This window comes from Saccostrea cucullata, unplaced genomic scaffold (assembly GCF_032062105.1).
Source record: "Saccostrea cucullata isolate Sc308-1 unplaced genomic scaffold, CSIRO_AGI_Scuc_v1 ctg906, whole genome shotgun sequence".
NCBI classification, from domain to species: domain Eukaryota; kingdom Metazoa; phylum Mollusca; class Bivalvia; order Ostreida; family Ostreidae; genus Saccostrea; species Saccostrea cuccullata.
Window position 1 is genome coordinate 420,332 of NW_026934443.1, and position 22,706 is coordinate 443,037.

A 22,706-nucleotide genomic window follows, 5' to 3' on the forward strand; every position below is an offset into this window, starting at 1 on the left:
TTTTGACACGGGTTCCAAACATCGGTGTCTCCATTTATGGAAAATGACGTGGCTTTCGGACACGGATTTACAGAATCTGTGAGTCCACAAGAGGAAACTTGCATTGATTTCCGACAAGGACAAAAGACCTTGATACCCCATTTAAATAATTCGGCCAATAAACCCTGCCATCTCCACACCCCGACTGCAAAAAGGAACGATTTTTCATGCATATTTTACATGGAATCAGGAATGCTATATGCGCTGTTTCGTACTAGATTTTTTGAAATTATTAACTTATTATTAAAAGTCATGATTTTCAAAATAGTTGCTTGAATTAATCTTTTATCTCATAAGTAGTAGTAAATCCCAAATTTGATGTAGGTTAATCCTGATTGTATATTACATGTAAGTACTATGATCATGTCCTTGCTAATGATATTCCAGGTTTACGTTTTTTGTGATCGGCATCCGGCGATTACAGTGGATTTAAAGAGAAATCCGCCTATTGTCTATTTTAAAATGTATAAATTGGATAATTGTTTTACATAAAAGGAGGAATTTCACATTGATAATTGTCTGTTTATTTACCTCCCTTGTCCTATTTTAAAACCATTTGTTCTTTTAATTAAATTGAAGATCTTTGTTTGCTGTTTGTTTATTTATTCCTTAAGTCATATGACTTATCAGATAACATAATTACAAGATACAGGATGTAAAGCACACAATTAATATACATAAATGAAATTTTTACATATACTTCTTTTAAGTTAATACTGCTTGTTGCATACAATATTTCCAACAAAACATGGAAAAACTCAGTTTACAGATGTAAATCTCTAAGTGCCTCTGCTTTTTGGAGGAATTTCCCTATATTACAAAGTTCACTCACATTTTCAGTTGATAATAATTGTAATAGTTTATACATGCTAGGTCTATACCAATAATACTTTTTAATATACAATTTTCTGTACTCAAGATAAAGTGGACATTTTAAAATAAAATGATACTCATCTTCAACCTCCATCTGACAATAAAAACAAAATCTATTCTCCCTAGGAATATGAGTAAATCTTCCCTTCTCAATCATTAATAAATGTGCACTTAATCTATATTTTGTAATCAATTGAATATACTTGGATGGAATTGGTTTCATTAAATAGGATTGCATGCACAGTTTATTTGTTAAATATCTATACACAAAAACACTTTGAAGACGAAGAAAAAAAAGCATCACATTCTTGTTGAAAACAGTCAGTTAATCTTTGTTTGAAAATTTTTAAAAATACATTTTTGTTTGTAATATTTTGACAATACCAAACGTCTCCATCCTACTGAAAATAATAAGTATTTTACATTTAGTAATCAATTATATCTTGTACAAGAATTTGTCTAAATTCTTTCAAGCATATCTTGATAAATACTTTTCAATATACAGTTTTCTGACTCCAATAGTTTTAGCCAAAACTTTATAATACGAACTTTTCTTTGAATAAAAAGAGGTAAGCGACCAAGTTCATTATAAATCATCAATGACGATGTATTTTTTCTCACTTTCAACATAATTTTGAGATATTCTAAATGTATTTTCTCTATAGCATCACCCCTATGGAATACCCATATTTCACTTGCATAATTCAAAATTCTACTTACATAAGTATCAAACAAAGACAGACGAGTAACATAATTAAAATGCACATTTTTCATAGACTTCAAAAGTTTAAACATACATTTCCTCCCCTGAGTAGCCAATTTTAACCGAGATTTATGAAAATTACCTGTGTATGTCAGAGTGAGACCAAGATAAGTAAACTGATTAAAAGCTTCAACTTCTTCATCATTATAAAACCATTTAATATTTGGATTCAATCGACCAGACTTTGAAATGACGAAAATGACGAATAGCATTGATTTACTGCGTTTAAACTTAAAACTAGTCATCAGAAGATATCTGCTTCAATTGCAAAACCACTTTTGAAAATTAGAATAAAAAACGAAAATTGTTGTTGGCATTTACACTAGATGATTACTCGTAGAAAAAATGAGCTTAAATTCTCTTTCTGGTAGAAAAACGTTTTTATAGTATGGCTAGAAAAAGAAATTCTATTCCAGGTGTGTTTACAAGTAAAATGTTTAGAAATATATGTGAAAAAAGGCTCACAATGTGTATCACATAAAACTGTCTTTCCGTATTAACACTTATTTATAACAAGAAAAAAAAAGAAAAAAGAAAATTATTGAGTACTAAGAATGTTTTTCTCTTTTAATTTTTCTGACATAATTTAATTTTAATAGCAGTATTAAAAACAGACAAAATTTAGGTATAAATACGTTCTATTTTTTAGCCCTGAAACTAGTTCATTCCGGTCAGAAAGAAGACAACAATTGTTATTAGAACACCTTTCACACCTGTTCTTTACCTTAAAATGTTTCGTAAACAGGAACATATTGCAGAGCAATTATTTTTATATTGTTCCTTAAATAAAATATCTGAAATTGTATCGACCAACGAGTAAACGGCTCGTATCGTGATAATCTATACAAATTTCAATGGTTGTCCAATGAATTCGTAAAAAAATATTAAATAAGAGGCCCATGGACTCACTTGAGAACTTGGACAAGAACAGAAGAAGAGAGTATTGACAAATTGAAATGTAAAATGATTTGTGGGAATGGGGAGATGATAATTTTAACAGATAGGCATTTACACTACTTTTGGATGCTTTCAAATAATTATGTGAAATCATGACTTTGCTTTTCTTCTTCAGAACATTTCAACTGAAATATCTTTTACCTTCCTTATTTATGTACATTGTATAAAAACTATCCCTTGTTCTGACCCCTCCATACTGCCAGCGAGGGTTTAATTAACTTGATTTGAATAAAATGAATTTACATAATTTACCTTAAAATGCTTGATTATTATTACAACTAATTATGGCTTAGCTGACCTTGAGAAAAGGAACTTTAGGATATTTCTTTTGTATTTCCATGTTCAACATAGATTGATTACTGTGGTCTCACCCTACCCCGGGGTTATAATTTGAATATTTGATTTTATTCTAACTGAGAATGCTTTCATTACAAATACTCATCATGGCTTTGCTACTCCTATGTGGAAATTGAATCACTCACAGGGACCCCAACATAAAATAGTGGTCATGATTTGAACAAACCCGAATCTGAACTACTGTGGTTTCATCAATATTCGTTGAGCACCAATTTTCGAGGATTTCGTTTGTGAGCAGATCCACGAATTTGAATGTTCTTTGAATTAAGAAAATGATATTCATTTGTATAGGCAAATTTCTGGGATTTGAATTTTTTTTGACTTAGGTGGAACCCCCCCCCCCCCCCCCCCCCCCGGAAAAAAAATTTCTCCAAGGGAAAGTTTCGAGATTAGTTGGTCGCCACTCCCTGAAGTTCTTATCATAATATATTGCTGCCTCATCCCCTACCTGATTCCCTAATTTTTGCACCATATCCCCATATTTCATTAATGCTGACGCTTCCTGTGGGAACTTTTCTGTATAAATACCCACGAAAACAAAGAAAGCCTGGACCCATTGGGTAATTGCTCTAATTTCTAACCCTAGTTAATATTCAATGATTTAGTACAATTATAGGGTATATCTTTTATCTTAATTTTTTTGATTTTCTCAAGTTAAATAATCAAGAAAAACGTTTATATGCATTCGAAGTGTTTTTTTATTATTGTCAGTAACAATAAATATTGCTAAACTAGGTATTATTTTATTAAATGTTTAATTATTTATTTATTAAGATAATATAATGGTTTATATATACTAGACTTGATTTCTTTGTAAAGATTACTCACGCATGAATTGAAAACTACTTAATATGCTCATCTATTTGATATGGTGTATGTCGACCTTATTTGAATTGGTATTGATAACAAAATTTGAATTCATCTCATTTTTAAGCGTTAAAAATGTAATTTTATGTAGCCGTCAATTGCGAGAGATATGAAAACGCCTTGATTTTCCAAGTCTCTCCTATTATTACTGGTAATTTCATTTTCTGGATAAATAAAACATTTATCTAATATTTTGCTATAATAACTTATTTTAAATGCGTGGTATTTGTTTTTTTAACAATCAAAACCACAGTCATAATTACCACATATTTTTATGACATGAACGCAGCAACGGGGGGGGGGGGGGGGGGGGGGGGGGTCGTTTACAACAGTAAATAACGCGACCTTTCCTGAATTGAGAGAAAATAGATTGTAAATTTTGCGAAAATTTAAATACATCGTACATACATGTATTACATACATGTATTAACCATTTAAAAGTGTTGAAGAGAAATTTATACATTCAACAAATTAATTCCAAACAAATACACTGTATACTTGATATAATATAAAGGTAATTTATTATAAATCTACATGTACTAAGTCTCGTGTTCTCCTTTTTTTCTTTTCTTCTTTTTAGTTTTTTTTTTTTCGGTTTTCTTCTTTTTTTGGTAACATGTTAATTACAGTGTTATGAATATTGCAGTAAATGGATAATTATATTTAGGAAGATTTGTATAGAAAACGGAAAGATTTCAACTGTCATATCAACAAAACGGTAACATATGCAAAGAAATTATTGCATCTCAGATCAGAAAACAATGATTTTTACATATGATCTGACTAAAAAGAACTCTAGTTTCTTACTTAATCGAAATCAGAGTTAAACATTAAATACATATACATGGTTACGAATTGAATACTTAAATAAATTTGACATTTGGCACTAATTATAAATCAGGCTAAGGATTATTTCCTCATGAACGATAAAATTAAATTTCGTTTCTTAAAACTATTAAAAGATTAAATGTCTAAATAATAAGTATGCAAAACATTTTAAAATTGACTTAAAAGCAGAGAATCCATGCATAACATCAGGTTAACATTAAGTTTAGTTTTAAAACAGGATCATGGCTGCTTAATGTAAAAGAAAAATAATTAATGAATATAGAAACATGAAACTAGAAAAGCTAAATTTTATCATTAATACCAAGTCATACGTATAACTCGTTTATTATAAAGAGAATTATTAACCAGCAGAAACACGTATGTGATTAAAATAAGAAAATGAAATTTTAATGTATTTAAATCGTTTGCATTGAAACAAAATTTAATCCTTTTCTGCTTAGTTAAGCAATGAAAGATCGTGCTTCTCGATGATGGACAAAAAAAGATAATCTGAGAACAAGCGCATAGTAGACTTAAGTACATATATAATCAAACAACTGTATAATTAATTAACTATATAACTCTTTCATTAGTTTTTCAGCTCTCTTTAATTAAAGTTGTTTTTGATATTTATATGACAAAATATATTGCAAAACTAAATTACAATTTTACTACACCTTATATTCAGGTGCATGATAATGTAACAATACCCATCCCCATTCTCTATCCAGAGTTGTCGTTCCCGCTACGCTCCCACATACACCTCTGTGAACGCTAGTTTTACAAGATTCTTGGAAAAATTGTAAATGATTAAAAATTGTATTAATAGTCGTTTAATATAATTATATTTTTTTATCGGAAAACAATATTTATTTTAATTTGTTACACTTTAAAAGGATTTTTTCATGAAGATTTTAATTTTACTCCGCACAAATAGTTCCCTTAAAACTATGAAAATAAGTCGTTTTCAGTAATAGTAAGGAAAATTCAATGCGTGTTTTTATTTGAAAGGTCTAGTCCAACAGGATGTTCAACAGTTGCGGTACATGTTCGATGCAGAAATACTTTTAATATATAGCCTCAATTCGATAATTTTCGAAAATACTGGAGTGTGACGCCTTAACATCTATTCATTTTAATAAGCAAATACATATTCTGACAATCCATTTATATTTGGTGTTCGTATTGCAAACGTGTATCTTCAAAAGCTGATACACATGTATGCATTACAGTCTTAATATGGGGAAAAAACGTCATGGATTGAATAGTGTGAGAGCTGGTACTATGACAGGAATATTGTGAAAAGGATTAGTTCTCAAGCTAAAATTTTCATAGAAATGAATATTTATTGCAACATAATTCTGGACCGCTAAACATCAAAGACGTTATCAAGTACCATGGAGGAGTAAGTTTCCCGTATTGTCCTTCACACCCGGCGTGATCTCCATATCAAGGATTTTTCAATTTGTTTGAAAAACTTCAGCAACACCAGTTCACTTAGAATCGACATTAAACTTTGAAATGTCTTTTTTTTATCTGTTGTTAATAGACACAGAGACTTGTTTAAAGATCAGTTCGAGGCGAAAAAATATTCACCATGACGAGGCTCTCGTGGAAATTTTTTGCATGCGAAATAAAAGTTGGTTTGCAGTATTATAGTCTAAATACCGATATAATGCAAACATTGTATTCAATTGAAATATTGTTGAGATTCAGGCACTTTATACATATATTTATCATCAATCTTTAAAATCTCCTTTTCTTGAATCGTAAACACATTGAAATATCGATATTCATCTTAAGTTTTTAAGAAATTAAAACATCTTATTCACGTCATGTTTGTTCAAAAGGTTCTTGAAGTTCATAAAAAGATTTTTCTGCATCTGGAATGTCCACTGCCATACACACGTCATAATTCACAGGTTGTTTTGCTGCATTCTGTGTGAAATTAACAGGATCATAGTTGGTTTCTAAGATGACATCTGTTTCACCTTTCTCATTAAGGTGGCTGTAGCTGGTTTGATCGAAATCGGAATGATTCCGTTGACTTTCTCTGCGGAGTGATTCCGGGTTAAGAATTCCTTTTGGAAATTCCTCCCATTTGCGGTTCTTGAATCATATAAAATTTCATTTAATCGAGGTAAACAAAAAACTGAATCATACGTTGATTACACAAGCAAAGGACGTATATAAAATGTTAGTAGTTAAATTTAAAATTTCTTACCGAATCGATACATTCAACTGGATCACAGTAAACGGCGTCAGAATAATTCCTGTGTCTTTCATTGGACGGTTGATTAGAATTTCTTTTGATAGGAAATATAACAATGTATCTCTTTTGGCATTTTTTATGCACAGGGACATATGATTTACATAAGAAGGTTGTATATAGTGATGACAAAATGGAACGTTTCATCCTACATTTATTTTCTTAAAAAGGGAATATATTTGGTGAATATTTTCAATCAACAACAGTTGGAAGAAAATGAAGGAATACAAAAACCTGACATGACTAGAAAAGAAGTGTTTACAAAATAATGCATCATTTACCAGGCGTATACGTTTACATCTTCTAAGAATAAAAAACGAATTATGTTCTAATTTTTCAAGCAAATAACAATAGTTAACTTACTCTCGATTAACATTTGGCCTCCCTCTCTTGTTATAAACAGCAAATAAAATTGTAGTAAGTGTTGCTCCGACAAATAGGCCGCTGATTCCTGATCCAAACACTTAGATACCGTAATGAAAAAAATAAAAATAAATGAAAAAGGATTAAACCTCCTTAACGCTGAATCTTTACATTAATACAGATTTGGCTCTATTATTTGTTTATATTTTGTATATATAGAAATTATCATTTTTTTGTCAAAAAATAAGATAATGAGTAGTTTGTCTTCTTGGTGTAAAAAGCAGAAATTAAAAAATACACTATTGGGTACCGCAAACATCAACAATTCACCCGATAATGTAGTAGCTGTATTTCATTTCCGGAAATATGCATAGCATTTCCGACATTTTTTAATTTCATTTCCGACATAATTTTGTTTTCATTTCCGGAATTTACCTGTGCGGTAATTCAATATTTTCTAAGTAAGTGAAAATGGAATTTTAAGAGTATTTAGTACAAAATATTCATAATCTTTTTTTAAATCTACACATTATGCATACATGTAGCACTAAGTCTAGGTTAAAGAATTCAATGAGCATAAACTTTTTCACCACTAAAGTGCACTAAATTAAATGTCAATGACAGTACCACACCTATGTCCAAGTCATTGATGGATTAAAAAAACTCAAATTATAGATTTCAATTAATATTTATTTATGAATTTTTTCTTTATAAAATTGTCATAACTAAAGTATTCAGATCTGTTACTAAAAGTTCTACATACGTATTTGAAAAATGTCGGAAATGAAAACCAAAAAATGTCGGAAATGAAAATTAAAAAATGTCGGAAATGAAAAGTTGATAATTTCCAAAATTTCCGGAAATGAAATGCAGCCAATGTAGCCTGCCGGGTTGACACAGTCGTGCTATCGACACAATTAGTAAACAATTATGTTAATTGCACTACCTCCAGTATCGGGTTTTAACGACAGAGTACTTTATTTTTATAAATCTACGAACGATGAAGTGACCTTAATAAAGTTGGATTGAATTGTATTACAAATCTTCACAATTACAATGCCTGTACCCTGTGATGGTTTATTTTAATTTTTTTTCAAAACAGTTAATATACTTATATGGATTAAATATGCATAATTCTGCTTTTCAGATGTCATGCTTGTCATAGATCTTGAAAAAATAATTGCGAAATTGTCAGCAATTCTTCATAGTAAACAATTATTTTACTGGCACTATCACCAGTATCAGATCTAAAAGAATATAACGTTTTGGCAGCGAACTATTTAAGCGTAATGAAAGAAACGACGATGGTGACCTTATTACTAAAAATGGATCTTATTACAGTGTATATAAGAAGTTTTAACAATTACAATGCTTGTACCCAGTGATAAATTAGATCCTTCTGTACTGACTTTGTCGAAGCTACATTTGTTTCCAGGGGCTGGTGTGGTCTCTACAGGGATTTCATGCATTCCACGAACAGATTCTGTTGATTCAGCTATAACTGTAAAAACATCAAGGTTGCCTTCTTCTAAACATGGTTTAGGCACTGTCGTCTTTTCTTGTTGACCCCTGTCGACGGATGTCATAATTGCTTAAAATGGAAAGAAATCTTTTATAGTTATTTTCAATTTATTTTAAATTTACAACCATGATACTAGTCATGTCAACGTTTACGTATAGACCTAAATCTTTATTTTCAAAACAAATTTAAATACTTTACAAACAAACTATCACTTTATCTTACATAAATAAAATTGCTTTCTTATTTTATTTCTTTTTAAAATATTGAGGGAGTGTCTTTTAGGTTTATTAGTCAGATGATGGTTTTTATTAGATTTGCATCCTCAAAGAATGGGTTTATTTAAATAAAAAAAGGTTATATCATGAATGAATTCATGATAAATCAAATAAAATATTTTTGTAGAAAGATATACCCCATTTTTTATCGTTGATATCAAACCATTTGAAATTTAAATTTTGAAAAAAAGATCACAATCAATTATCAAACCAAGGGAAGCTGCGATGAATAAGTTATGTAAAATAACTTCAATAAATCATTAAAGTTGATTAATCATGTCACAAGTCTACTCTGGGGCAATACGTAATATTGCGACTACCAATGAGTACCTCGCAGTTATCTAACTTACTACCGCTCTTTCGCGGGGGAGTCGAGAAAAGTCTAAATTTCTGGGGGCAAATGACACTGTTTACAGTAGTGACAATCGAATGATTCGAACAATTTAATGCCGAAATCACGATGTTTTGCCAGATATTGAACTCCAAATAGTAGATTGTCAAATAAGGAAAGTTTAGAATATTTTATCTGCTTAAAAATATGACGATTATCAATGAAAATTTAACGAAAAGAGTCAGCTTAATTAAAAATATCGTTAAAAATGTGACAAATTAGGATTGGCTCCTCTCAAAAATATATTAGGCTGGTTCAGCGATTGTTTAGCGATGTATTCCACCAGGATTTTTTACTTATCTGTCCTTATAAATGCTACAATGATCGATCTTGCATTGTATTGAATAACACATTGCCCCCACCCAACAGACGATTTCTACCTCCTTCGCCAAAGAGTTCCGCTAAGTTAAGTAATCGCGATATCAAGTATTCCTTTCTACTTTATCTGAATTTAAACTATAAGTACATGTAAAACACTTAGATTGTCTACACGGGGCATCTTTTCATCAGTTATATCCATTTTTATATTTCCTACTGAGAAGAAAATCCTTATATACAGGCTAATTCAAAGAATATGTGACCAATGCTTAAGGAAAAAAAAAAGAATACCATACAAGGAACTAGGAATATGAGAGGGTGCACTTTAAGAAGGGTCTATGGGGCAACAGGGAGTTATGGTTTGAAAATTATAAACACACCTTTGATCTTTTGACTTCAAAATCAGTAGGGTTCTTTCTTGGGTCATAGAGAGAAGTAGTGGAAAATTTCACTGCAAAAGCTCAGAGTCTTCTCAAGTTATCGCGCAGAAACGCAAGTTTTAAAACAGATATATATTATTTGAGACCTTGACATTTGACCTTTTGACCTCAAAATTAAAAGCGATCGCTCTTATCCCCATGGGGAATTGTAAAGTAATATTTCATTGCAAAAGAGATATCTCGCGGAATCGAAAATACTCGAATAACAGACAGACAGAATAAATTATTATTCCCTACTTTCAGTTTAAACGGGGAACAAAATGCAATGTAACAAATTAAATATTAACTACATTCAAACATGTGTACTGTGTATTGTAATTGATTGATTGATTGATTGTATATTGTTTAACGTCCCTCTCGAGAATTTTTCACGCATATGGAGACGTCACCGTATGCCGGTGAAGGGCTTCAAATTTTGACCTTTACTCGGCACTCAGAGCCATTGAGCAGTGAGGGATCTTTATCGTGCCAACGCCTGCCGCTGACACGGGGCCTCGGTTTTTAAGGTCTCATCCGAAGGACCCGCAACTTTCACTTCAAAGTGACGAGCGCATGGCGAAGGAACATTTGCTACCAATTTTAACGACTAGGTCAGTCGCGGCCGAGATACGAACTCACGACCTCCCGATCACGGAGCGAGCGCTCTACCGACTGAGCTACCGTGAACGGTACTGTGTATTGTAAGTAATTATATTCAAATGTATTTTTAGAGAGATTTATAATTATAATCTTTGAAATTAATTAATGATAAATCAAGTTAAATAATTGTATATGTATAGAAAAATAAACCCCGACATTTATTTTCTGATGTCATTGTTGAAATTTAAATTCTGAAAAAAAGATCACAATCAATTATCAAACCAAGGGAAGCTTGATGAAAAAGTTACTGTAGATCACTTAATTTTTAACACTTTATTTTCGCATGTTAAAAAGTCATTGACTCTTGATTAACCAAAATTTTCACGAATTGAGGTTATTGCTCTATATAATCTTAAGGACTTCTTTTTTACGCGAGAATTAAATTTTCGCGAGCACACTGTCTCGCGTAATTACGCGAAAATAAAGTTCTCGCGAATAAAAAGTGATTTACAGTATGTAAAAGCAATTTCAATAATTTACTATAGTTGGTCTTGCATGTCCGAATAAAAATTACTCTTACAGCAATTCTTTCATACTTTATTTGAATTTAATCTATAAATACATACACAACACATAGATTTTCTACTTTAAAAAAAATTTTTATCAGTCTTATCCATTTTTATGTTTTGTTTAAAAGAAAATTCTTATTTACAGGCTAATTCAAAGAATATGTGTCCAATACTAATGGGAAACAAGAAGAACATTCAAGGCAGTAGGGGTGAGAGGGTGCACTTAAAGGGGAGGGATTTAAACAGAACAGTATTCGTTTTACTGTTTTCCATCAAAACTAACAGGTTTCTTTCTTAGGGCATAGAGAGATGTGGTAAAAATAATTTACTGCAAGTGATAAACGTCATCTTATTAAGTTATCGTACGGAAACAAAAGTTTTAAAACAGACATATATTATTTATGACATTTGACATTTGACCTCTTGACCACAAAATCTACAGAATTCATCATTATTCATTATCCCGTGGAAAATTGTTAAGAAAAAAATTCCTTACAAAGATCAAAATTTTCTCGAGATATCTTGCGGAAACAAATATATTACAGACAGACGGACAGACAGCCTTTAATACATGTATTATTCCTTTTTTTTAGTTTATACGGGGACAATTAAAAGCAATTTAACAAACTACATATTTACTACATGTGTACTGTGTGCGATAGTTATAATCATATTCAAATGTTAATTTCTATGAATTTATCTTAAATGTAACTCATACATATGCAAGAATAATTTTTCTCGACGAATTTCATATTGCAGCTACACCAATGATGAGTGGAATTTCCGAGACATAGATTTGCGTGAGGTGTTTTAGTGCATTGTTGGTGGTATTGACAGGCTGATCCAAGTGCTTTTCTTGCTATTAATAAGAAAAAAACCCATATAATTTGATACCTGTAAATCATGGTGTAAAAATTATCATATTAATGCATTCAACGAGTATCATGGTCTACAAATTAAAGCCAACATTAGATGAAACGAGATGCTTTCTTGTTATTTTTTGATTTGATTAAATTTGAATCTAATATCAGTATAGTCTTTTGAATACTTTCTGAGTATTACACGTACCTTCTATACAGACGTTTTCAATTTGAACATATCCTGCTTGACAGGAACATGTTTTGTTGTAACACGTCTGATTTTGTCCACATTCCATGTCAACAGAACAAACTTCACCGGGATTTAGTGTTCCTGTTTATAAGAAAAAGTTGTAAAAATAAATCATGCGTGCTGGGGTTATTATATATATATATATATATATATATATATATATATATATATATATATATATATATATATATATATATATATATATATATATATATATATATATAACATATGTTGTTTTTTGAGACTTCATCTTTCAAAGTACTTTTGGAATTCTAATTTTTTTTTGAATTTTTTTTACAGATTTTTTCTGTTTGTTTTTTTTGATTTCTTAAAAAAAGTCATTTGTAATTATATGGCTGTTGATTTGCATGAAGCAGATTTACTTTAAAGCAAAACTATCTCTCTATTAAGAAGAATATCTGTATATATCGAAGCATTCTAGAACTAAATAAATATATTACAGAAAATTAAAAAATATATCCATGTCAGTTTCTAGATATCATATCATAGGGGAATACTTGTCAAAATCTAGGTAAAATAGAATTGCACTTAATAAACATAAGCAGCACCTTTCATGCAAAATCCATACGATTCAGAAAATCCAATAGCACATGTGCATCGATTACTAAGGCACTGTGTGTTCATTTGACCGCAGTTCTCACTATTCTCACATTGTCCCCCAAGAAAAACATTTACTACAAGAAATGTAAAACTATATGAATAACATTTCATCGTTTTTGGTAATATAATCCACTTTTCAAAATTGAATTTTACTTAGTATTTTTTTGTTCGGAAGTTTATACCTTTGGTGCATTTTCGTCGACTATTGTCAACACGGTGACCTTCTTTACACACGCAGCGTCCATAAGCTTTCTCGATACTACAGACAGCATTTTCTGTGTCGCAGTTGTCATCAGCTAGGCAAAGTCTGCCCCAGGAAGCTAAAGCAAATTTGTTCATTAAAACTTTTAATATTAAGAGAAATTCAGCACAAGGTAGTTAAGGTTTTATTGATTCCTAATTTAATTACAGTAACTGTTCATGGCATCCTTTATACATTAAACAAAATTAAATAAAATTCATGTTACATAACTGATTATAATTAAAATATTTTTTAATGATTAAATTGTACCTGTAGCAGATATATTGCATTCCAGATATATATTCAGCTGATTCTCCTTCGAGGAACAATACTGAATGACACGTCGTAATGTTGAGGACGACATCTGCCTGTATATATGGAGTGTAAGAATCGGCTGTTCTCTTCTTATTTCCGTGCTTTTTGTCTCACTTACTTTGCATTCATCATTTCTATTTTCTGGTGCTTTTTATAGCAACAATATCATCTTATTAATAGTCTTGTTTTTTCAAAAAATATTATATTAACCAATACGGTTTAAAATGTACATTTAAAAGCAACTTATTTTGTAAATTACTTCTTTTGTATAAATCACTTAATTGATCATGATATATAGACAAAGTAATAAACCTGTAATAGACTGTTGAAGATCAGCCATTTTGTTATCCTTACATTGGATATTATCCCAAATACGTACAGCATCTGTCTGGGAGATGGATCTGAAGATAAAAATTATTTTGAAACAAAAAATCAAAATAATGCCAATGTTAAGTATATTATTGTTATTATCATCTTTATTCAGGCAGAGAATCACACATTTTTTAAATCAGTCTTTGCCTACGACAACCCATGAAAGCAATATATTAAACTTGATTATTTCCAATGGGGTCTCAAATACTTTTATTATACCTCTACTGATTTTCTCCTATATAAAATTAAGTGATTAGATCCGAACAATTCCCTAGAAATCCCTGTGAATCGACTAATCGCCGTGTGTTAGTTTTTTGAGCTAATCCTTCGAAAGCTAGTCATGCTAATTCGCGGTTATAGAATTTCATTGTGACGTCATAATTGAGCGACGCATAAACATAATGCCTGGTGACGTATTGCATATAACAAAACGCAACAAAATAAGACGTAAACAACAAAATGCAATGATTGCATTAGAATAAGGGAATAACTGTCTTCTTATTTGGTATTTGCGACAAATTATGATTAGTTAATCTGTAAATGAACATTTTTTTTTAAAAAAAGGTGATCTCTACAATTTAGATTTGTATCGGTATAATAAAACAGTTAAAATATATCATTGAGGGAGTTAGCAAGATTCCAGTTCCACAAGATCAGGACTATTTCCCGAGGCGCAGCGCGTATAGTATCCAAAAATTACATATACATTTAAAAAAAAATTATTTGAATAAATAAAACAATATGCTATTTACAGATTCAAAAAAAAGGTTTGTAATGATTTGTGACAAATGATATCGTTGCCTCTAAATAATCTTAAAAATGAGTTGCTTAGAAAATGTGCAATCAAAACAATAACAATCACAGTTTAATCAGAGAAAAGTAGATCTGTAGCTGAATACGAAAATTATCATAATTCACGCTCAATTCACGTATTATTCACGCGAAAATACTGGATTACTTTCAAGAAAATATATTAATAATTGATTATTCCATTTCAAAAATATCATAAGGTACTGTTAAATGCATTTTCTTAAAAAGAATAAAACAAAATGCAAACAAAAACACAATACATAGAAATCTTTGAGAAAATTGCAGGAATGAGAAAATTGCAAATGTATCATTCAAAGAAATTTTATTTTAAAATTCAATTATTAATTGAAAAAAAGATATAGTCATCAAATTTCCATGATTTTGCATCATGATTAGAAGTATTAAAGAAGAAAATCAAAAGAGTAAGCGAACATAAATTGTGATTTTTTATTTTTGTTATAGTTACCTGTTTAAATAGGCCATGGTTGTGTATATGTCCATCGAAAAAGTTATAATAAACGTCAGAACAAATGGAAGAACATTCGCTGAAATCAAATCTCAATTGAAAACAGAATGTCAATCCTATCATAAGTAAATTTAACATTAGGAGATACAATATATACACATTAATTTAAAATTTACCTGGATTTTTAAAATAAAAAATGTATATGTTTGTCGTGTGATATATAATGAAAATTATAGTTTTATCTTCGGCACACAATGTAAATGGAGTAGTCATTCTCCAATACATAGGTACATAATGAATAATATTTTTATTCGTTAATATTTGAACAGATTCAAGTTTATTTGCATTTAAGAAACTTCTCAATTAGAGAAATTTTCTCAATTTCGCACACATCGGTAAATCTTCAAAAACTTCGCCATTGATTTGACCTATATAAGTTTTGAATTATTAGATTTCATTAGTGTGCAAATTTCGTGGAATTTGTGTGAAACACATTCATGAATTCAGTCACCTTGAATTAATGAATAGCGGTATTAGAGAATGCACAAAGTTCATTCCCACGAATCTGTAAATTTTCTGTTATCCGCTACAATTAACCCAAACGAATTTGAATGATTCTTAAGTTAGATATTCGAGATATTTCAAAAATACTTTCCTGAGTCATGCAACATCTCATATTATCAGAATTGCAAAAATACGATGGGAAGTGAAACAAATTTTGCGGACTTTTGATTGATTGAGTGTATACTGTTTAACATCCCTCTCCAGAATATATCACTGATATAGAGACGTCACCTTTGCCGATGAAGGGCTGCAAATTTAATATAGGCCTATGTTCGGCACTTACGGCCTTTGAGCAGGGAGGGATCTTTATCGTGCAACACCTGCTGTGACACGGGACCTCGATTTATACGGTCTCATCCGAAGGACCGCCCCATTTAGTCGCCTTTTACGACAAGCAAGGGGGTTCTGAGGACCTTTTCTAACCCGGATCCCAACGGGAAGCGTATTTTTGAATGTTACAGAATAATTTTAATTTAATTTGTGATTATCAAAATTCAGTTCATTCGAAAATTGACCTCAAACCCCTCTACCACCCCCTAAAATATGATGCATATACAGCTTAGTACTACAAATGTGTTTCATTTTCTAAATATTTACATTTATTAATTCATTTTATTAAAATGTTTGGAAAAATCATTATAAAATGTACTTACACAAAACTATTTTAGAAATCATCTTCTCATTTGATAAAAAAGTATCATCTGTAGAGCGTGAAAGCTAAACCATCATGATATAAATAAAAATTACACTTAGATCAGGAAGTGCAATTCTTTCTGCATGTACTTATTCTTTTCCCCTATCTACTTAGCTTAATTCCTGTTTAACTAAGATACAAATGATCATAAATTGACATTCATGAGACATGGATCTGAATCTGTTAAATAATTAAACCTTACAAAAATTAACTTTTGCAAAATAAGCAAGTTATGAAAAAGTGTATTAGTGTAACAGTTCAAAATTTTAAACGATTTAATAGTTGAAAAACATTCATTTTTTAAATATTTATATTCTTTTATTCAGGTGTTTAAATGCAAGCCATGGGGCATCAAGTGGATGAATAATCTTTGATCATTTTATCAAGAAACACAACGTGTAGTTTTATTAAATTTAATTTAGTCAAGGGCTTTCTATATACATAAAAAATGTATAAATGAGGCAGGTGAATGTGTTATAATGTAAAACAAATATTATTTTATATTGTAAAATCACAGAGAAGTTTGCTGAAACTTTGATTCTATAAAATTGATATAAATTCATTTCAGAAAAAAGTAAAGATATACGTATGCATTAAAAGAACACATTTCTATGAAAGATCACAAGATAAATTCATGTAAAAAGAACTACACAACAGATAATGATCAAAGAGCAATATACTCAATGTATTATTAATATCAGTCAAATATATATCTAAAACAAAATATAATTATATTCCCGTATTTTCAGTTTATATCATTTACAATTTTGCCCTTGAATAAATTTTATCTTCCGCCTTGCAATTGAAAAGTGTTTGATAAAACATAAAAATAACTTTTCCATTATGAAAAGGAAGATACAGACTGGTACTAAATACAGTCTTATCATAAGTACATATCGCATTACTTCCTCATTTTAATGAGTTGCTAAGTAAAGTTAAATAATGCATTATTACTTTAAAGTTTATTTTTTACAGTGAAAATTCGTGAAGTATCAAATAAAAAATGTTAATTGTGTATTTAAATTTCGTTGTTTCTTCTGGTTGTTCAGCTATTACACTTTCACACATTGTATATGTTTTGTCAGTTATTCTTAAGGTCGAATGTCCATTTAGACAAAAAACTATATAAAGGTTATTAGGAGAGCACAGGCTGATTTCTTTTTTAAAAAAAGCATATATAGTTTCTTGTTCCATTAAATATTCCGTGCTGACCTGTCGAATCCGCTGTGTGCTCCTTGTCATTTAACACAGAGAAATCCGATAAAAATATGACTTAACAATTTCTATGACCATTAGCTGACAATGTCATTGTACATGTGTAGATCAAAGACTTCTAACAAGACTTTTGGTATTTTTGTTTCATCAGTTCTTTGTCAGTGTCTTGTCTCTTTTTCAAAATCGTACGTAGAGTAATGTATCTTATGTATTCAGTCAAAAAGAGACTTGAAACTACTTAATGCAGGTGATAAGGGTATATTGTTAAATAAGCAAGGAAAGTTGACGAAGAAAAAGTACATTTATCATAAAACTTAGTTGTTAAATGAAAATAAAAAGTAAATAAAAAACCAAGGGTTACCAAAAATGCGTTGATTGAAGAGACAACATTTATAATGTGTCGTCGTTTCTTACAAAATTTGTGAAGATCATAAAACTACAATTTTTCAGAAATCGGAAATTTTAGTATCATCTTGCTACGTTGATGTTCTGCATGATGATTTTAAGATAAAAAAAAACAACTCTATAATAATAATCTACCAGTGCTGATATCGAATAGTTTTATGACGCCAGTTCATATACTTTCTATGGCATTAACAGCTGTTTTAATGCATATAATAATATTGAAATTAAATGGATATCTATTTGTGTTAATCACTTCCCCGAATCAACGAAATTTTTCTCTGTTATATTCAGAGTACATGAAACAGTTTTAAATTTAGGCCAGAAGTCTTTGGAAATCATTCGTACAAAAAAGGTCTGGCTATGAAATAATAGATATGTTAATAACGGCACAAAGTTTAATTATCCCTGAGAATTTTGACAGAATGTTGAAAGACAAGTGCTTAGATTTACTGAAGATCGTAAATTTTTACGTTAACGTTAATGTAGTCTTTACGACTGAATTTCATGCTACATCTTAAGGTAAAGTCAAAATATTTATGCTGTATTAAAATATTGTCTAAGTCAGGCAAACACAAATTGAATATCTTTCAATATTGCAAGCGTGTGGTATACTGCAAATTTAGAAGAGTGATTAAATATTTGATATGCATGTGACAGCTGATTGAAAGTCCGACCTAAGTTTAAATCTGTTTCATGATCAAAGGGCCTAGTCTCTAAAAAGAACATAGATTGTCAATCAGATACAAGTACTCTAGCATCTGCATATTTACAATATCACATTCGGCATACTTGGAATTACAATTAGAATTTGTTGTTGTTGTTGTTGTTTTTTAAAAATGTTGCAAGTGACAACAATTGTAAGAAAAGTAAAATTTAATAAACAAATTTCATTTGTTTTTCTTTTTAAAACTTGCGTCTTTTTTAAATCTAGAAGAGGTGTGTAATTCAAAAAGAAATTTGATTGTAGTGAATGTTAAATATTTGAAATTGTAACAGGATTTTGAAGTATTTTCCCTTTGTAAAGATTGATCGATTGTTTTTATATTATTTTACGCCGAGTCGACAATATTTCAACCATATTTGGTGGGCAAGTTTGTTTCTTGACCGGTTAAAGAAGCTGTGGATAAATTTTAATAAAAAAGAGTAAGGATACATTGTAAGACGAAGCATGATAAATTACACCAATAGGATTGCATGAAGAATATCAATCTGTACTAAAACATTATCTCCAATGTGTTCTTATCGTGACTGGTATAGTATTGTCGCTTCTCAATGGATCTAATCCAACCTCTGATTTTTTGGTGGTCCTTGTCATCTTCACCCCTTTTATGTAATATTTAATGGACTTTAGAGCTCGGATACTATTCGTTATCTCCTCAAAAATATTCTTTATTATTGTTAGAAACATTGCTCTTCATGGATAAAAAGTAAATATCATATACATTTAATATATATTGTAGAAAGAAACACATATGTAATCCATTTTAACACACTTCTTATAAAACACATAAACACAAAACAATTTCAATGTCAATGATCTTTAATAAAAAAATCTAACTAGCAAATACATTACTTATATGCATGTAATTATGTATTGACATACTTTTAAATTCAAATTGTGCTAATACATATTTTTGACATTTAGTAATAGAATAGACAATTGAAAATTGAATAGAAAATTTAAGAACTGTGAGCACTGAGTCCACTAAATGGTACCCTGCCTCCAATTCCTTTATAAAGACAAAGTCGATGTTTTGCTCTGGAATATCCGAAAAAATCGTCATAGCAAACAGTTAAATATGAGGTGCACAATGGCATTATGTAATAATGGCATTATGTAATTTTATTCAGTGGTATCCCACAGTAATTCTAGATTTCCAGATAAGAGATTGGTACCCTTCAATATTATAGAAAGAATGGCAGGTCAATGTTTGGGAAGCCCAAAATATGTGTCCGATCCAAAAAGGAGGTGCACAATTGCACTTTGTAACAAACATTCTGTGAAAGTTTCATTAAATTTCATTCAGTGGTGCAGGAGGTGCGGATTAGAGCGTTATAAGTGGACAGAGAGAAGGACGGATAGACAACTTGATCGCTATGTACCCTACCACTTTTCAAGCCGGATGTATAAACATTTTGAAGACAATGATGTGTTAAAGATAAAAGAAGCAAGATGATTTCTTTAAAAAAATCTTTTATAAACATACATGTGTATACACACAGAAATTTCATAAACACTTGTTTTTACTTCGTGTTCATTTTGCAAAATCTTCAGAAGTTAACTTGTTCGGTTCTATTTTCGTTAAAGTACTGCTGATTTTGAGTGTTTTTTTTTAAATCTATAAAGTAAATCAAGATGAAACGCAATGTTTCGAAAACATGAAAGTGTTTTTTAATAGCTAATTTTGTATTAATTGATGCTACTTTTATATACACAGGGAAACAATTGACAAAATTGATGCACAATGTGAATATAAATTTGAATAAAGTATAAATATTGAAGAAAAAGTTCTGAAAATAATAACACAATTAATAAAATAAATGAATAAAAAATGGGTCTTTAAGCAATACAAATATTAAGTCAATAAAACTATATTTCTCTAAAAATAAATTTAATAAGAACAAAATGAAATGAACATTTAAATTTACAAAAAATGGTCTTCATAATCTGTTCTTATAGTTTCTTCAGAAATATTTTAATGTATAAACATTTCTTTAAGGTACATGTAGTACAAAACATCCATGAAAATTAGTCTTTATCACTACAAAGTCAATAGAAACATTTTAATTTAGAAAGATATAACCCCCCCCCCCCCAAAAAATGCAAATTTTTTGCTTCAGATTTGACTTTGATTTTCAAGGACAAAATAGTTGTCGTTATTGGCCGCATCCGTGTGAGCATACACATCGTCTTCAGGTAAGACAACCCCCTCATTACTTCGTCCTGCATTTAAATGGCCGTAATCGTCTTCCGTAGTCTGACCAGAGGAACAAGAAGCATGGTTGTATACGTTCTCCGTTTTCTCATCCTCTTTTTCGTGAAGATGGTTGTAGACATCTTCTTCTTTCATCTTTGATGTTTTAGCCTCTTTAACGTTACTGTACGTAGGGGATTCCATAGACGGAGAGTAGGGTGGAACATTAACGACCTTTCGCTACAAAATAAATGACTATTTTGCATGCATCAGTAAATTATGAGGACATGCATTTACAAAATGTTGGAAAACTGGCAATAAACTTAAAATAATCATAAATATCAGTTTAAAAAAATCTAATTTGAATGACTATTCTTGAAACTTTTGATGAACAATAATTCTACGCAGCCACTTGACAACTTGTGATAAATTGTAGAGAAGAAAAGCAAATGAATCAAGATTCCAAACGTTATTGCAATTAAAGTGTACAAGATTTTTTTAACATCTGAATAAGCAGCAAAAACTTCATCAAACCACAGCATTGTTTAAAGCATAATTTTTTAAGTCGGATCTCTCAAAATATTTTGCTATTGTACCTAAATTTTCTTTTAGATACAAGATTCTTTTAGAACAGCTGATCTTAAATTTGCTAACACAAGCTTTGGTAGTTCATGAATAGTAGCATGCTAATGAAAGGGATAAATACTAAAATAAAACCCCTACTATGTTACGGACATGAATACAAAAAATAAAATGACTAAGGTTTTTGGACTTTCCAGTCCTAAGAAACATTAACAGTTCATTTCAATATTTTGATTAAATGAAGTCTTCATAGACATTATTTTCATTGATCACAAACTATTACATTAGAATCTTCAAAATGTATTTCATATAATACGATAAATATCACATTTTAAATAAATTATAAATTTCTTCTGCTCAAGTTTTCCCCCTGCAAGTAATCCTGAAATAACAGAATTGTTCATGTAAATTACAATTTCCTATGAAATTCAATATACATTGTGAATACCTGATACGTCTGTTCCGTAACTTTTGCTGATTGACTCGGGTTGTTTTCAGATATTGGTGCAATGTGGGCACTATGTCTGTCAAATTTTATACTTATCTCGTCACTATTTGATATAATAGAAGAAAAAAAAAACTTTTGAAAAATTAAAAATTATTATAATAGAATAAAAAAAATATATAAGACTGTGATGATTTAAAGATATTTAAACTCTTAGCCTAAGTGTACATTTGAGGACCAATCTTGAAACAAATGTTGCCTTGCAAAACGAACAGAACTGTGTTGCTTGTGAAGTAATTGATGTCTAATATTTCTACTCTGCATTTACTGTATTATAGTAACTGTTTCAATATTTTCATTAATACACAACACAGTTTCTTCCTTTTTTTTAGTATTGAGCGTAAAGTTTGGTTGAGGATATATACCACAAACAATTTTTCTTATCTTTCTCATAAAAGAGTTACACTACATATTTTCCTGAATTTGCGTGTTTGGTTCTAATTTCATTAAATCGGAAATTGTAGTTATTGTAAACATGTAC

General features: G+C 30.1%; 3 protein-coding genes across 7 annotated transcripts in view; all 3 read right to left on the reverse strand.

Annotated features, from left to right (window-relative positions):
* Positions 1-6,439: 6,439 nt before the first annotated feature.
* Positions 6,440-7,100, reverse strand: LOC134240745 (uncharacterized). The gene is made up of 2 exons (XM_062722828.1): positions 6,909-7,100; positions 6,440-6,793 (listed from the first exon to the last, which is right to left on the reverse strand). Exons 1-2 carry the CDS (start codon positions 7,098-7,100, stop codon positions 6,518-6,520), a joined length of 468 nt encoding a protein of 155 aa, XP_062578812.1. The 3' UTR covers positions 6,440-6,517.
* Positions 7,101-8,600: 1,500 nt separating this feature from the next.
* On the reverse strand, positions 8,601-16,669 carry LOC134240758 (prion-like-(Q/N-rich) domain-bearing protein 25). Its single transcript, XM_062722840.1, has 9 exons — positions 16,563-16,669; positions 15,346-15,424; positions 14,010-14,098; positions 13,653-13,844; positions 13,324-13,461; positions 13,090-13,215; positions 12,479-12,601; positions 12,129-12,269; positions 8,601-8,907 (listed from the first exon to the last, which is right to left on the reverse strand). Exons 1-9 carry the CDS (start codon positions 16,582-16,584, stop codon positions 8,636-8,638), a joined length of 1,182 nt encoding a protein of 393 aa, XP_062578824.1. The 5' UTR covers positions 16,585-16,669; the 3' UTR covers positions 8,601-8,635.
* Positions 16,670-21,055: 4,386 nt separating this feature from the next.
* LOC134240738 (uncharacterized) overlaps positions 21,056-22,706 on the reverse strand; it is a 119,862-nt gene continuing 118,211 nt past the window's right edge. For all 5 annotated transcript variants that reach the window (XM_062722823.1, XM_062722824.1, XM_062722820.1 and 2 more), the window contains 2 exons: positions 22,169-22,271; positions 21,056-21,378 (listed from right to left, as the gene is read on the reverse strand). In XM_062722823.1, coding sequence (XP_062578807.1) covers positions 21,061-21,378; positions 22,169-22,271 — 421 coding nt within the window. In that variant the 3' untranslated portion in view covers positions 21,056-21,060. The remainder of the gene's footprint in view (positions 21,379-22,168; positions 22,272-22,706) is intronic.

Coding starts and splice junctions, on each gene's coding strand:
- LOC134240745 (XM_062722828.1), bottom strand. CDS start 7,100: ATGAAACGTTCCATTTTGTCATCACTATATACAACCTTCTTATGTAAA. Junction 6,794..6,908: donor CAGTTGAATGTATCGATTCG/GTAAGAAATTTT, acceptor ATATGATTCAAG/AACCGCAAATGGGAGGAATT.
- LOC134240758 (XM_062722840.1), bottom strand. CDS start 16,584: ATGATTTCTAAAATAGTTTTGT. Junction 12,270..12,478: donor TGAAAACGTCTGTATAGAAG/GTACGTGTAATA, acceptor TCTTATTAATAG/CAAGAAAAGCACTTGGATCA. Junction 8,908..12,128: donor GAAAAATTATTCTTGCATAT/GTATGAGTTACA, acceptor TTCCATTTTAAG/CAATTATGACATCCGTCGAC.